The 17,053-nt window shown below is 46.2% G+C and overlaps 1 protein-coding gene across 1 annotated transcript in view; it reads right to left on the reverse strand.

Moving 5' to 3' along the window:
- Positions 1 to 368: 368 nt before the first annotated feature.
- The window catches only part of LOC126517552 (uncharacterized), a 43,366-nt gene continuing 26,681 nt past the window's right edge, over positions 369 to 17,053 (reverse strand). The window contains exons 3-5 of the mRNA XM_050167296.3: positions 15,240 to 15,334; positions 10,298 to 10,369; positions 369 to 581 (exon numbers count right to left, since the gene is read on the reverse strand). Coding sequence (XP_050023253.1) covers positions 454 to 581; positions 10,298 to 10,369; positions 15,240 to 15,334 — 295 coding nt within the window. The 3' untranslated portion in view covers positions 369 to 453. The remainder of the gene's footprint in view (positions 582 to 10,297; positions 10,370 to 15,239; positions 15,335 to 17,053) is intronic.

The following is a 17,053-nucleotide window of genomic DNA, read 5'->3' on the forward strand; positions in this document are numbered from 1 at the left end:
TTTGACGGACCTACAGGAAAGCATGATCAATAGTTGCAGAGGCATTATAGGTCACCGTCTCGATGAATTTCAGTAGTATTTGGCTCAGGTGTTCTCGGAAGCTTGTGTCGCCTCTTGTGTTATATATTTATAGTTATAAAATAATGCGGGGCGCAGGGCTCTTTGAAGTCCCTTGTGTAACTTGACCATGAAGTCGTTATAAAATATGTGCATAGCCCTCTAGGTATCTGTGTATTGCCTTAATAAAATAACAATAATGGTCTTATAACATTTATGAGAAAAGGGAAAGCCATGAGATCAATGCGAATCCAAACCTTATGTAGGATGGTTTCTGTTGACGCTACGAAAAACCTTACAACACTTTCAAATATGGTTACAACTGCTTTTATTTTCTCACTTGCTTAGAATCAGCAAACAATTTTCTTACTAGCTCCAGAAAAGACACTCAGCTTATTAAATTCCGCATTCGTCTTTGTATTCGTTGTAGCGCTTATCGCCACAAATTGTCTTGTATGCTTCGTTGCAAGATGTTGCGTTTGCTCGTACAACTGAGCCCCAAACAATCTGTTCGCATCGGCCATCTGCATGTAAAGGAAATAAAAAGTTAGTCACTGTTCGGTCACTGTTTTTCTTCGGTCCTCTGAGTTTTCTGGTTTTTGAACGTCTACGGTTACCATTGACGACGATTGATTAGCAAGACGTCGGGCGAAGATTCAACTAGCCAGGCGCCTTACAGGTACGACATTTCTTTTTTGAGGACCTGGCTATTACCCTGCCGCTACGGTGGTCGGAAGCCGAGAACATCGTCACGAGCCTTATGCTCGTCCAAACGTAACAAGCCATGTGAATGATGCTACGGGCCGTAATGAAAAGCCTGGGGCCTTGCAAGCGTCACAAAGCTTCATAAAGCCGGCACGTCTGGTTCTCCACAACTCGGAATCAACTTCAGCGAATTCAGGAATAATGGCTGACGGTGAAGCCGAGAGCAAGAAGCCTCGCCTAGAAGACAGCAAGTACGATGACACAACATCGAATTATGAGCTAAGTGATGAGGAAGAGATGGGTGACGATACACCATTTACTTTGGTCACGTACAAGAAAAAGCGAGCCGAAGGCATTCCGGTTGTCTTTTTCCCAACAAGTGAAGGTACTACTTTTTGGCAAGTAAATCCGAACCGAGTGTCTGCCGAAATAGTTTCCGCTGCCAGAGAAAAAGTACAGCCTTTCAGGACGAACAGAGATGGAAGCTTCAGTGTCAGCGTTGCTTTCTTAGCGTCGGCGAAACGCCTATTGATGATCTCAAATGTAGGCGGCCTGGAAGTCAAGCCCTTCATCCCCGAGTCATACACGCGAAACGTTGGGAAAGTAAAACATGTGCCTCTGCAGTATACAGACGAACAACTCCTGGACTTCTTGAAAGACGCGGGAGTTATATCGGCACGCAGACAGATAAGATATTCCCGCCAAGAAGATGGAGCAGTACAGTCACGTCCACTTCACACGGTAATTCTGACTTTCAGAGACGATCGCCCTATTCCAGGAAGAATTTACTTGGGTTTCACCAGTCACCCTGTCGAGGAATACCTAGGACCAGCACTTCGCTGTTATAACTGCCAGAGATTTGGGCACATGGCGAAAACCTGCCGCAGCACACGTCGATGCAAAGTCTGCTCAGAAGATCATGACCACAAGGAGTGCAAGTCACTTCTTCAACCTAAATGTGCAAACTGTGCGGGGAACCATGCCGCCTCCTTCTCAGGCTGCCCTCAGAAAAAAGCAGCGACACAAATGCGTCGACATGAACTAATCCATGGAAGACAACCGCGACGCAATGAACCCGCCCCAAACCTTGAGATTGTTCATCCAGTGCCAGATCACCCACCTCAGCGGGCACCGGAACCACCACAGCCAAGAGCATCAACAAGCTATTCCTCCTCTAGAGAACAACCAGCAGTGCAATCAAGAGACCAATCAAGAGGATCACGGTCAAGTGCCCATTCTTATGCATCAGTGCTACGGAAACCCAGACGACAACAGGCAGAAAGTAATACTCAAGAAAACTCCAGTACTCGCACACATTTCTCTCAGCGACCTTACTCATCTACTGCAGAAGTAACACCAGCTAATAGCGACCATACCACAGCATCGGTGACACAACTGATTTTGGGAATGCTTTTCGCAGCTCTTAAGGCAATCCTGTCTGCTCTGCCGGAAGCAAACAACCTACCAGAAGTGAAAGCCTTGTTGCCTCTAGAAGCACTATTGTGTCAACAATCCGGGCCGAAACTGTGGCAGGCAGAGCATGAATAACCGCTACAAAAATGTCTCCATATTTCAGTGGAATGCGAACAGTCTTCGAAGGAAGTGTGCTGACTTTCGTAAACTGCTTGTGCAATACAACTTCCCAATAATTTGCATTCAAGAGGCGGGAATCAATGACGACTTTCGCCTCTCAAATTATGTGATATACAAGACTTCTCGTCAAGGTGCTGTTAGCAGAGTGCTCCTGTGCGTCAGAAAGGACCTACCATCTTATCAAATTCAGTCCAGTGATTCAGACTTCCCGGAATTCATCGCATGTAAGGTATCCTTTGGCAAGCTCTGTATAACAGTGATTAATCTATATCTACAACCTTCAAACCGGATTTCAGTAGAAGCGCTAGTGGATATCTTCAAAATAGCTCACTCTAATGTAATTATATGTGGCGACTTCAATGCACACAACACCGTCTGGGGCAGTGATCATTGTGATGCACGGGGTAACGTCATTGAGTGCGCCATAGATAAATGCAACTTGACTGTTTTAAACGATGGGTCGCCAACATTCCTTCGTGGATATAATTACTCAAGCTGCATAGATGTTACCCTGTGTTCACATGATCTAGTGAATGGTGTGGGATGGACAACAGATATGGAAACGCGCGGAAGGGATCATTTTCCCATCCTTGTTTACCACCCTAGCATGCTCTGTGATATCAGGCGTTACAGCAGACTAACCAACTGGCAAGCTTTTCGGTACCGCCTAACGGATCAAATTAATCAACATGCAACAGTGGAAAAATTTACAGAATTTTTGCAAGACAATATGAACATATGCACAAGGAAGGTCCCAATTCCAAAAGATTATGCTGCAGTTCACGGAGAATATGAACACCTAAGAGCCATCCGACGTCGATCCGAAAGAGCTTACCGACGGAGCGGAAGTTTAGAAGCATACAGAAACGCTCATAAAATACACAATGTAATGCGCAGACGAATGGAAAATTTAGGCAAACGGCGCTGGCGCGATTTCTGCGGCACGCTGTCTCCTCACACGGCTGTTCCCCGAATTTTTCTAGTAATTCGTTCTTTAAGCGGACCTGTAACACAGAGCTTCCCATTTCGTGCTCTAGCTGTAGCTCGGGACACATGTGAAATAATAGTTGCAGATTAATTTTGTGAGCTTATTTCCAGACCTGCTTTTTCATCGCAATGTGCAGAATTCAATATTTCAGTAGTTTTGGCTAAACGAAAAATTACTGCTTGCTACTGGGCCCAACATCCTCAATTAGATCATACTTTCACATTAAGCGAGCTTCAATGTGCAATTGCATCATGTCGCCAAAAGTCCGCTGCTGGGCCGGACGGCATTACGTACAATATGCTAAGAAACCTCGGACCGACAGGTACAAATGCTCTCTTAGACATCTATAATAACTTATGGATAGAGGAAACTGTACCTGACTCTTGGAATGTCGCTCGAATCATACCAATTTTAAAACCTGGTAAGACGCCCTTGTGCCTTGAATCCTTCCGCCCTGTTAGTTTGACAAGTTGTTTATGCAAAGTAATGGAGAAAATGATTGACGCGCGACTTCAATGGTGGTGTAATGAAACGAATGTGCTGTCCAACTACTTAGTAGGTTTTAGAAAACATAGATGCACAATGGATGCAATATTAGATATAGTAACCTGTGTGGAGCATGAGCGTGCACGTGGGAACATGACTATAGCAGTATTCCTAGACATCAAGAGGGCATTTGACACTGTTAGTCACGTTCATGTTTTGCTAAGCATGTTGGAACTTGGTCTGTCTGGCAGGTCCTTGCGATGGATGTCTGAATTTCTATCAGGTCGCAAAATATTTGTTCAGACGGGTGAAGGAAAGAGTGCTGAACATGTTGTCAAACAGGGAGTACCACAGGGAAGCGTACTCAGCCCCTTCCTTTTTAACTGCATCATGGCTGATTTAACAAGAAGGCTGCCATCACAGTTAAAGTTTTCACTGTATGCAGACGATGTGTGTATTTGGACATCTGGGTCTAATGCTCAACTACTTCAAATGGCATTGCAAGACGGCATAAATATAATCAAGAAATTTTTGAGAGAGAGAGGAATGGTACTATCACACGCAAAGACAGCTGTATTGCCCTTCACTCGAAGGCAGTTAAAAAATTTCACTCTTAATCTGGAAGGACACCCTCTAATGATTGTCACACAGCATCGATTTCTAGGCATAATACTTGATAGGCAGCTGTCCTGGTCACCCCACATAAAAAAACTCGAAAACGAGGTCAATGCCATAGTGACTGTACTTCGCAGACTTGCAGGCACATCATGGGGCGGATCAGTATCGTCCATGCTGACTGTTCACAATGCATTAATACGACAAAAAGTTGCGTATTCCGCGCCCATCTTACACGGACTTTCCCACACGTCAGAAGAGCCACTTCAAAGACTCTTAGCTAGAGGACTACGTCTATGTCTAGGAGTTCCACGAGCGACTTCTAGTTCTCTTGTAATAGCTGAGGCTCGCCAATCACCATTTCCAGTTATACGAACTACAGAAACATGCCGGCATTATTTCGGTCTTCAAACCCGGCATAAAAACCACCCATTGGCTCTAGATATAATGAAACGAGATAGAAGTTATGTTCACATAGAAATTCAAGAAAATCTTCACATATTGCCAAGAAATGAATTTTGGAACTCAGACATCGAATATCCTCCATGGCTGCTTACAGTTCCAAAAATCGAATTGTCAGTAGATGGGATATTCAGCAAAAGAGACATGTTCATTCGAGCTGCTCAACAACTAGCGCTGTACCAGATATATATGCGGTATTCAGGATACACACACGTCTATACAGATGGCTCCAGTACAGCAACCTCTTCAACTTCATCATTCATTATACCGCACCTCAACAAAAAAGAATCATTTAAGTTATCTCGTGCGACTTCGTCCACAACGGCTGAACTGTTCGCAATCCTATGTGCCATAAAATTTATATTGTCAGTAAGAGATGCGCAAAAGTGGGTAATTTTCAGCGATTCACAGGCGGCTCTAACATCACTCTGCAACAAAAAGGGGAAAACATTCAGTGACAGTGTAATATATGAAACACTTAAAAACCTCACAAAAGCAAGCGAAGCGAAACATTCAATAGCATTCCAGTGGATACCAGGGCATTGCGACATTCCTGGCAACACAGCAGCCGATAAAGCAGCACGACGAGCGCACCTCAAAGATGATACGGCTCCGCTCCCAATATCAAAGGATGAACTACGCTGCATTATAAGGACAACGTCTCTCACGATGTCTACAAACACTTGGTTTGACCAGAATTCTAAGAGCTCGGACTTATATCATATTGATCCATTTATTGAATTCAAATTTTCATTGTCATTAGATAGAACTATGGAAACCCTTATTCATCGTTTAAGGCTAGGCACTGCCTACACAAAGCATTTATTACACAGAATTGGCCGTGCGGAAACCCCCGAATGTGATTGTGGATTTGTAGACGAAGATATATATCACCTCCTTCTAGATTGCCCACATCACGACACACCAAGAAGCCGACTTAAATCAGCGCTAATTAAATTAGACCGCAGACCTTGCAGTTTAAGGAAACTTTCGGGCCCTTGGCCAACAACGGCCTTACAGAAGACTGCTTTAAAAGCACTAAAGACTTTTCTTGAAGACAGCGGCATTGCTGGACGTTATTAGTGCTTTCATTGTTCCCTTCATTTCATTGTCACTGTATATATCCATCTGTTTGTGAATTATGTTATGTTGACTGTTCTGTTGTTACTGTATGTGATAATGCATTTACACGATGTATGCACCACCCGCTGACTAGACAACGTGTTATTAGGCGACAATATCTTTTGTACTTTTGAGACTTTCATCTACATAAGTGTGGAGACATTCACATTGTATATTGTATGTACCATGTGTTCCTTACGTCATAGTCTTCTTGTGGAAACGTTGCGTGATATGTCCTGGTGCTTGTGTGAAAAGACTATTTGATATGTCACCTTGAACACTGTACGATGTATGACAGAACCACTGACGAGATGAGGAGTAGCCGGCGCCGTAACCCGTGCGCCAACATCTCCTTATATCATATCAATAAAAAAAAAGTTAGTTTTCTCTAAACTTCTTTTGTGCGTTTAGCACTATATGGTGGTGCTATGACACAAATTTATCGCAAGCTTGTCCACTCCGATTCTGCAGTCATCCCTCCACTATTGGTGAAGAACTTTTTTGGGCAAGCGCCATTTGGCCTTTCTGTCACGCGCCGTCACGAAAACCGCGTTCGCTCCCCATCGAGAACTAAGTGTACACACTGATTATGCATGAATAGACCAAATAAAAGAAAAGTTATTTATGATTCGATGCTTCGCAACTAGCCCTCTGCTATTGGTCAAAAGTCTTCAGGCTGCGTCCACTTCACATGTCTCTCACGCGACGTCACCAAACCGCGAAAACTCACCTCGTCAAAGTGACATGTACGAGTTAAAGATGCATTAGTATGCCAAACAAAACTAAATTATTTTTCTCTGAATAACCGGTGACTGCCCCGTTCCGAAAGGAAAACAAGGTAGCTGCCCGCCGAACGCGCAGGTGCTTGCTACTCGCACCCGCCGGAGCACATGGGTTTATTTGCGTGTAATAAATCTTTTTTCGCGTGACATTGTAACGTTGTCGAGCCCTTTCAGCACGTACACGACGTCGGTGTACCAGCTTTTCTTTGCTGATGATTCGTTTTGGCAGCATTATTAGCATTCTGTTGCGCGTAGCCATGATTTCCGACCGGCCATCATCATCAGCAGCAGCGGCGGCAGCGGCAGCAGCGGCGGTGGCGGCGACGGCGGCGGCGGCGGCAGCAGCAGCAGCAGCAGCAGTAGCAGCAGCAGCAGCCTGGTTACGCCCACTGCAGGGCAAAGGCCTCTCCCATACTTCTCCAACTACCCCGGCATGTACTAATTGTGGCCAAGTCGTCCCTGCAAACTTCTTATTCTCATCCGCCCACCTAACCTTCTGGCGCCCCCTGCTAGGCTTCCCTTCCCTTCGAATCCAGTCCGTAACTCTCAATGACCATCCCTTACCTTCACTCCTCATTACATGTCCTGCCCATGCCCATTTCCTTTTCTTGATTACAACTAAGATGTTATTAACTCGCGTTTGTTCCCTCACGCAATCTGCTCTTTTCTTATCCCTTAACGTTACCCCCATTCTTCTTTCCATAGTTGATTGCGTCGTCCTCAGTTTAAGTATAACCCTTTTCATAAGTCTCCAGGTTTCTGCCCGTACGTGAGTGCTGGTAAGACACAGCGGTTGTACACTTTTCTCTTGAGGAATAATGGCAACCTGCTGTTCAAGATCTGAGAATGCCTGCCAAACGCACCCCAGCCCATTCTTATTCTTCTGATTATTTCAGTCTCATGGTACGGATCCGCGGTCACTACCTGCCCTAAGTAGATGTATTCCCTTACCACTTCCAGTGCCTCGCTACCTATCGTAAACTGCTGTTCTCTTCCGAGACTGTTAAACAATATTTATTTTTCTGCGGTTTAATTTTTAGACACACCCTTCTGCTTTGCCTCTCCAAGTCAGTGAGCATGCATTGCAATTTGTCCCCTCACCGTCCACCGTAAGCTAAATAACAGGAAACGGACTAGTCGCAGACGCCGGCACCATCCTCTTCATACGGGTATCTATTTTCCCTACGACTGCCTCGCCCAAATCTAAACCCTCTACCCTTGAGTGTGCTCCTCACCGTTTGTCAGCCAATTAAGCAAGAAAAAGCGCTCAATGTCGGCAGTGTTATTTGTTTTAAAAGGAAACAAAAGTCAGCTCCTATATTCTAGGAGAGCGTTTGATGGCGCTATCCAGACAACGCAGCGGGCCACGTCCCGATGCTTGCGTCAGCAGTTACGGGAATTTGACGCCAGGCGATTTGAATAAAAGAAAATATTGGAATTGCTTTACCTTATAGTGCCCCATGTCATCAAAAAGGCAGGGTATGACACCTGTTTTATTCCAGCTCGCCTTCAATACTATGTGTTTAATATATTGCGATAATCATGTTTGTTCGGACTTCGAAATGCAGTTCATTCAGTGTGGAGCGTTGTTCCCTAGTGAAATTTCCGTAATAGTGTTATTCGGTAAGCGTGACTGGCATTTTTTAACGGCTGCTTCGTAGCACAATAAACGAATTATAAAAGAAACTTAGAAATATGAGTGCAATTATGCATCATCAGGAAGTCCATCAAGGCTTTATATTTAGAGCTGTCACTGCTGAGACTGGGGTGCGACGGGGTTTGGCTTACTTGATGGACACTTAAAAAACTAGATGGTATCACCTAAGTAATTATGAACCGTGTATCTGCGTGTGGCTTAGATGTGTTCCAGTCAGCTTTAACCGGTTATGGTGCCATAGTGGGGCGATGAATGTGGCGCTTTGCAATGACTAATTACACCTTCAGTTCTCTTTCTGGCTTCGAGACGCATTTTATAGAGACCAACGTCAAATTACAAGTGATAACATGTCAGTCGTGGTGGTGTACCAACGGCCCATAACCCAGGCAGGAGGTCTGAACTGACCGTAATTCTCAATGCACGAGTTCTTCAACCTCTATATCCATACACTTCTTAAAACATCCGAGGACGTACCCGAGAACTTCTTATGAGTTGTTTTTAATGAGAAAACATTAATGTTCAATTGAGCGCCGCTGAGTGGTCTTTCGAGTTTTGCACTGCAGGGAATATACAATAGCAGTACGTGCGACCCGAGCACTCTTAATTTTAAGATTAATGTGAATAAATAGGAAGATATGGGCACCGAGAGAGGGTTTAGCCTACGCTTTTCCACGCGAGAAGAATGCAAATCAAGTCACATGACATATCACGTCCGAAATTAAAATATGTGTGTTGTAACATGACTAAATGTTTAAGGTTCGAAAAAAAGTGAAGTTACCCACTGAAATACTGCTTATAATGTGATAAATTTTATGAATGCACTAGAGATAAACCTAATTTTACAAGAACGAAATAACAGACACAATTCACTGTTTCAAACGGAAAACGTGTTTTTTTCCGATCATGCACATATCCTAGCATTTATGGACAATACGATTGATAATCAAAAACTGATAAGAAGAAGTGCATCTTTTTAAAAGAAAGTGTTGCGCACTATCCCATTAACTCATTTATATTCATTGGTATGTGATCAAGTCTAATCTAATATCGCAACGAGACTGATACAATATTCCTTAATATTTCTTTCTCTAATAGATACCGGCTGACCTAGTAAATGCTAGTCGATTGTCGACACTCCGGCTCGGCACAGGTAACCGGCGTATGAATTCGACTCATTTGTGACATACGACTGCTATTTTCGAAGACGCGCCACTAAATGTCAACGCGTCCCTTCACGCCCCGCAATGACCAAGCTCTTAACGACTATTATGTTACTGCTCGACAAAGCCTCAAAACTGCAGTCATTCGGCTAATTTAGAACATTGCTGCCATCAAGAATCGCTAAATACCGGACGCTGCATTGGCCCCATGCGCAAGTCCGTACAAAATAGCCAACCAAGCATGTCCATTTTAACGGCCTTCGGTCACAACCGCCAATGAAAGTGAACGCTCGAGTTCAGCCTACACGTCATTTAAGAAATTTTGCGAGCTACGACACTACGGGACAGATACAAGCCAAGAACAATATCCTGCGTGAGACGAAAATGCCGAGCCTAACTAAACACATGGACATTCGCGATCGCCACCAACAAAGCCGGATCTCTAGGAGTGCACGCTGTACTGCGAGTACCGGATGTCAGCCCACTGCCAACGGTAATGGCATAGCGGCACACAAGACCCTGCTGGCTGCAAACTACAAAAACGTCAGAGCCCAATACTTTTATAGGTATAGCTACGTGCTCTGTCTGCGAAAACTGAGCAATCTATGTTATTATTGAAGGACCAGAGAGTCAGAAAAGCAGAGACACCATAGCCTCATATGGCTCTTACCTGGTGGGTACGTAAAGATGCCGCACTTTTCCTCCGGGTTCCAATACCGAAACGTGTATGGGGTCCCCTTAGCTATTATAAAAGACATAGTGCATCGGGAGCATTATGTAGAAGTCAGATACAAACAAACAGAACATTCTAATCGACCCTCTGCTATACAGTTGGATGCGTATAGGGGTGGCTGAGCGAAGTAATGGAAGTTTGAGCTTGCCAATGATCACATTACCTTTTATGGCATAGTGGTTTTACTAAGATGTAAACGTCAATGGATGACAATTATGATGATCATTATAGCGAATGTGGTAATTTTAATTGGCATCCTCTTGGAAATAGGCCGGCAAGAAATCATCTCCCACCCTGCTTGTGTTAGGTTTGACTACATATATTACATTTCACTAGTTTGCCTACCTCTCCTTGATACTTTCTCACTTTGTTAAAATATATATTTGTCTTTTATGGTAACCAGTGCCACTTATGACGCCGGCTCCATTGACATTGTTTCTCTTTTTCCCCAACCAATACTTCTGTAGCGGAGCGATCGATGGGCTCAGGTGGAGGCAGCGTGGGAAAAGAACACTCTAGGGCGCTCGACCACAGAGGCCGCGGTGTCGACCGCTACCCCAAATCGCACTGCACCTTGGCCCCAATAAACTGTGACCACGGTGGCTATCTTTTCGCGCCACTTCCCACAAATTGGTAACCCGCAAGACAGAGCACAGCCAGGCCAGCATCAGCGCACGGACTCTACCAATGCGACTGACGTGGCCTCACGCAGTTCGGCAGACATCCCGCGCTCGTAGGGTGTCCGGAAATTCTACATCGACATGCCGAAGATCTGATTCATCCAGCTGGACAGCCACTTCCTTCTCTACACGGTTCCAGGCTCCGGCTGCGTTTCAGGCTCCAGTTGTCTGGCCCCGGCCCGACATCTGCGACGACTTGCGGGCAGCCGTCCTTGCTGACTGTGCCACCCTCGAGCGCTCAGTTAAAACCGCCCTCGCCAGATGGACCGTTAGTTCATTCGGCGTCTTGTCTCACATGGCGTGCGTCTACTCGCGCTGATCGTCAGCACGGGCCGGCCCCAGCATCAGACGTCTACTCGGTTCGGGAGCCTCCTTCTCAGCTCAAAAGAAGCTGCGCGACTACTCTTTCCAAGGAATTCACTGAACCAAACGCAAAGGCTTTAGGCTATTCTACGGCCTGCTTCTCTCCTTCCTTGAGCTTTTCCGCAAGCTGTCCGCTTTCTGTTCGGGGGCTCGTAACTCATCACTCGTACAGAAGCTCTCCCATCGGCTCCACTAAGCAACCATTTCACTCTCGCAGGCACGGCGACGCCACACGCACAACCTTTGCGATGCCTTCAGCGACCACCACAACCCTGATACTGTCACCATTCGATATTTCGCTGCAAGCAGCAGCAGGTGAGCCTTTCGATGTTCTCTGCTCGCACTTTGCGCGGATGCAGTGCCTACGGAAGTTTTACAGAAACAGCTTTGCCATCTGCAGTTTTCAGCTCGAGCAACACTTTCACGTCTACATTTTGAGTGGCGAACACTTGCGCTATCTCCACGCAAGTGACGAGCTACCAGACAGCTCACTTTTGGAGCATCGACAGGCCCGGGCATCTACGGCACGCCACAATATAGCACTACAGCATCACTGTGGCTGCGCCGCACCCATAACCTCTGCTGGTGGTGCTGCCAGGTGCATTCCTCTCGGAATGCGTGATCCCGACCCTACGAATGACGACATCACCTGCACACTTAACCTGGACCCTACGATTGGACTTTATTTCAATCGCGCTTCGCACTACGAGAGGGGCCCCGTAGCAGCACGACTATCGCCTCCAAAGGAGGCGAAGAAGATGAGCTGACGTGCAGGTTCTGCGAGAGAAGAGCCCGCTAGTGCGCTCAACCTGATGTCAACCGGCCGCGATGCCAACCGCTCCCGAGATCCCGCAGCACCATGGCTGGCCTGCCTTAATCAGCCGTGGCTACGGCGGCTATGAAATAAACCGGCGGCTACGCTGTGATTGCGACTGTGATGTGCTGTCGCGACGATTCAATCTTTATTTTTCTACAAAATATTGGACGTTTCAATATTATTTCCCAAGGTGCATTGTATGTCTATTGGTAATTTGAGCGTGCGATTTCCCGCTGCTTCTTTTTTGTAATCCAGTACATTAATTCATAACACAAACATGACCATGTGTCAGTCATTTTCTTTTATGCGCTTCTTACCGCTCCCCTTCCATTCGAGTGAACTTGCGAGAATCCAGCATCAACAATTTCATTGACCAAATAAAGCGTCATGACACTAGCAAGACAGCGAGCACGGGCGAGCGTCTCAGTGTGCGTTTTCTGCTACTCACCGAACATCGCAGTCCCGACGCCGTAGCAGAAATCTGCGTCGCGTATGTGCTTGCTGCATAGCCGTATTGCAGCCGATGGCTGTCTGCTGGTTCTCAGTTTCGCGAGCTAAGCTTCACGCAGCTCCACGTCCTACGGCTACGTGTGAATAAGGCTGACACCAGGCTTTGTTGCGTACGTCCGGCACTGCGGCACCGAGCAGCAGCCTACCACGCTGCACGCCTCAAAAAGCAGCCAATACCTATTATAGTGCTTTAAAATGCTGTCCAGAAGTTACCCCAAGGCGCAAATACCTCCCCACTTAATCAGAACCACACCGCAGGTGCGAGTTTAAACTTTCGTTTTTAGTTCACTTCGGCCCTTCCGAAGCAGCGGACGCGCCACGTGGCCGCTTTGTCCACGTGAGCCCTCTTGCCACTTCATACCGATGGCGGCGCCAGCTTTTCCAGTGGTGGAGCTCGCCACCAGTAAAGTGCTACAGCGATAACATCGTGGCCGCGCGTCGTTTGCTGTATGTGCGAGTGAAAGCGTGCAAAGTTAGCCGAGGATAGACGCTCAGCCGCGCACGCAAGAAAAGAAGGTGGGGAATCTTCTATCGTGCGTAACAAGGCACCTGGAAGGGTAGGGAGCGTTCTACTCTGGTGGCGGCCGGGTTTAATGCCATAAATACATTGCTGTAGTTGTACCATGCGGGCATAGCGCTATCCATTGACGAGCTTTGTTGCACACCCTGGTTCGAGCACCGTATTAACACCATTGATTAATTCATGTTATTCGTTCTTCACAACATGACGTACATTTCCTGACTCGAGGGAGCCGCCAGTTGTCAAATGTGGATTGACGTCGCCACTCCTCATAACGTGTGTGTCTGGTTGTAACATGGGCCGTTTTAATGCTCCGGCTATATTTGTATAACTAACATTACAGTCGTCTCTAGTCTGGCTGTAGTCTTAGGTTCGCTTGCCTCCGTGTACTGGTACGCTGGTCTCTCCAATTGGAATTGTGTAATTTCGGCATCGTACAAGGAAGTAGTGCATCACATCCGGATGCCGACAATTTGTCATCCCATCTAGCCTTTGTCAACGCTATTGAAGTTCTAAAGTGTGTGCAAGCTCGTGACCCTGAGCTCCTTTGAATCCTAAACATCCTTCAAGCAAGTAGCAATAATGAATTCGCCTCACGTTGTACGACCCTGCGGCACAATTACATAAAGTAAAACGGCCTGCTCTTGAACTTTAGGCCTGTGCGACGAGTCTGATCAGTGTGGCTACGTGTTGCGCCGTGTTGCCTTCGGAATAACATGTTTAAATACCTTAACAATGTACTTACAGCCGGGAACCTGGGATGCACAAAGACATACGCCAGGGTTTCGGAGTTGTTTTGGCAGGGGAACAATCTATTCATTTGAAGTAATCGGAAAGGACCGTGTCGGTCCCTTTAGGAAAACAATAAAAGGCAACAGTAGCACTATCGTTGCCGTCGATCACTTTACCAGCTGTGTTGAAGCCGAAGCCACACAGGATACGGCCTCACAACATGCGCTTGAGTTTCTCGGAAGCAACTTTGTGTCACATGGCCACCCCAAGCTCTTGTTTTGCGGAATGTGGAAGTTCTTTTATGTCTAAGGAATTCAAAGCTGCATTAAGACAGTACTTAAAAGAGCATGCCACTACATCGGAGAATAACCTGTAGGGGTTAACGGCCTCGGTGAGCTGGTTATACGCACTGTTAAAGATACTATAATGTCATCTGTGAACTCTCCACACAATAACTGGGAGAGTTTTCTTCCCGATGCCCTGTTCACCGTCAATACGGCCAAGGGACACCAGTTTCGCTCGTCTACAGCCGAACGCCATCAGTTTCCCTTGACTGCCAGCTTGGCATACCGCTGAATGGGCCAGTGAACTCCTCACGAATGGTTGCTCAGCACCACCTACAAGTCGTGAAGCATATTATTGATGCCAGCGCATGGGATCAAGCAATCAACACGAAGAATTATATTCCGCCTCCGTCGTACAAGCCGGGAGATCTTGTACTTGCTCGACGTGTAGTACGACTCCCTGGACGCGCTGCAATGTTTCTGTCGTGGTTCCGAGGCCTTTAGCGTCTTATGTCGTTTGGCGCCCGTGACTTCCCGCCAAAAAGACACGCCCTAAAGTGGACCTTCGGGTACGCACCTAGTTTTTCCCCAACACGTCTCCCAACTCAAACGTTACCTCCACTGACACACTTTCCTGCCGTGCTTATCCTGCACCGCATCTTCTCTGCTCCTCAGGCTTTATTTACCAAAGTGGATTCCCCTGCCACGTAGCTGCATAAAAACACATCATTACTGCGCCTGAAAACGCATTTCTCTCTCTTGCGCAACCTTCGCAAACCACAGGCTGTGCAGTCTTGTGAACTTGCCTTTCAAGTGTAGTACTTGAATATTGGAAAGTTAGCAAAGTAAATGCATACTCGGGCATGCGAGCATAAAATCACAAAAACGCGCTTATTGGATAACTCGTTTAATGGCACATTTTGTAAGGCAATTAAGCCCTAATAGTTGTATATGAGCATGTTCAGTTTCTTACCTTTCGAGGCTCGGTAACTGACCAACATCACAGGTCCTTCAGCTCCTTCTGAGAGGGTGGCCCTCATGAAATACGCCGCCTTCTGTGGCGACCACCTAAATGTCGAACAGAACACTACCAATCAAAGGATTTGTAAGGGGAACACTGCTTCAAGTCTTATATGTACAAAGCGTAAAAAAGAAAGGAACGACAGAACATTTATTACTAACAGCCATATATATTCTCACAGGTTCAATTTCTCGCTTTGCCCCGTTGACTAGATCACAAGGAAAATTAATACTATCAAGCTGTCGCACGGCGGAAATCTCACCTACTGTATTGCACAATTCTTGAATGTTGTCGCCAATTCTTATGGCGAAAGTTTAGCCTAGTAAGATTACCTGCGTGATCCGAATAGTGTCGCGCATTCTCGGATGTACGCCAGAACCCGCGATTAGTCGGTTATGTGCGATAACGAGTGTATATATATGCGGCAAAGTTGATCCACGCATACGGATTACGAATATTGAAGACTGCGCTAGTTGGCTTTTCTTAGCATAAGTACGCCAGTAAACATTTATTGATATTTTCTTTTTGAAACTAAATTGTTATTATAAAAGGGCCGCGCTGGGCCTTATATGAAATCATTTGTAGCATAACAAAGATCACATGCCTGCTGCCTTGGGTGCCAAGGAAGGCGGCGCGCTTCCTGCCTGCCTTCTTTCCTTGCACGCGCGAGATTGAGCCAACATCCTTATCGGATCAACTTTGCACGCTTTCCCTCGCACCCACATCATACGGCGAAAGGCCATGATATCATCGCACTTGAACTTTACACGGAACATCATGGTGACGGAAGAAATGCTCTTGGAGTATCTATGTAACTTAGAGTATCTCTTAGAGTATCCATATAGCACGACGGACTGAGTTGGACTTCTGTGCGCACAATGACGAGCTCTGCCGCATAGTATTCGAACAAAATGGCTTTTCGTTTTCGCACATCTGTTACCTTTTGAAGCATATGCAGGGACACTAGTCCGGTATAAAACCATTCAATCTTATAGAAGTAGCGACTACTGCCGGCAGCGTCTCGTAGTTTTGGTAAACGAAACGATTTAAATTGCGCGCGACTGATGTGTGGATACATTAAAGTGGTCTTGAACCAGAATCGGAGGAGGAGGAGTACATTTTAATGAAGAGAAAAAAGGAGAACGCGGCCCGGAGATCGTCTCTCTAGCCTGCTACTCTTCACTGGGATAAGGGGAAGTTCGAAAAACAGGGAAAGGTAGGTGGCAGGTGATTATGTTATGGTACAACGAACTACTATATACACGTTGTCCAATACACGCATACACGCTGTAGACGCAACACACGCAAGAGTAATATTGTCCACACAAAAAGTTAGTTATCTCGCAAACACATTTTGCAATGTCTGCACGTCCCACAGGTTCTAGAGGCGATTGTGTAAACCAGTCTCACGTAGAAAGTTCAAGAGTGACTTTATCGCTTGTTGGGCATGGTCAAACCTTTTCCACGAGTTTAAAATATTTCCTGCCGAAAAGGGAGGGGAGTCCAAGCAGTCAACACTGGACATAAGTGTTCTTCGCTCTGCCGCATATTGTGGGCACACGCAATGCACGTGAGCTATTGTCTCGGGAGTTTGACGGACCCTACAGTCATGATCCCGCTCTTGTCCAATCTTGTGAAGATATCGGTGAGTGTACGCCACACCGAGCCGTAATCAATGGATAAGTGTTTCCTGACCTTTCCGCTACCGAAGTGCAAGCCGGAATCGCTAACCAGCGTCAAGCGAATGAAGGCTCTCTTGCTGGTGT

This window comes from Dermacentor andersoni, chromosome 11 (genome assembly GCF_023375885.2).
Source record: "Dermacentor andersoni chromosome 11, qqDerAnde1_hic_scaffold, whole genome shotgun sequence".
NCBI lineage: Eukaryota > Metazoa > Arthropoda > Arachnida > Ixodida > Ixodidae > Dermacentor > Dermacentor andersoni.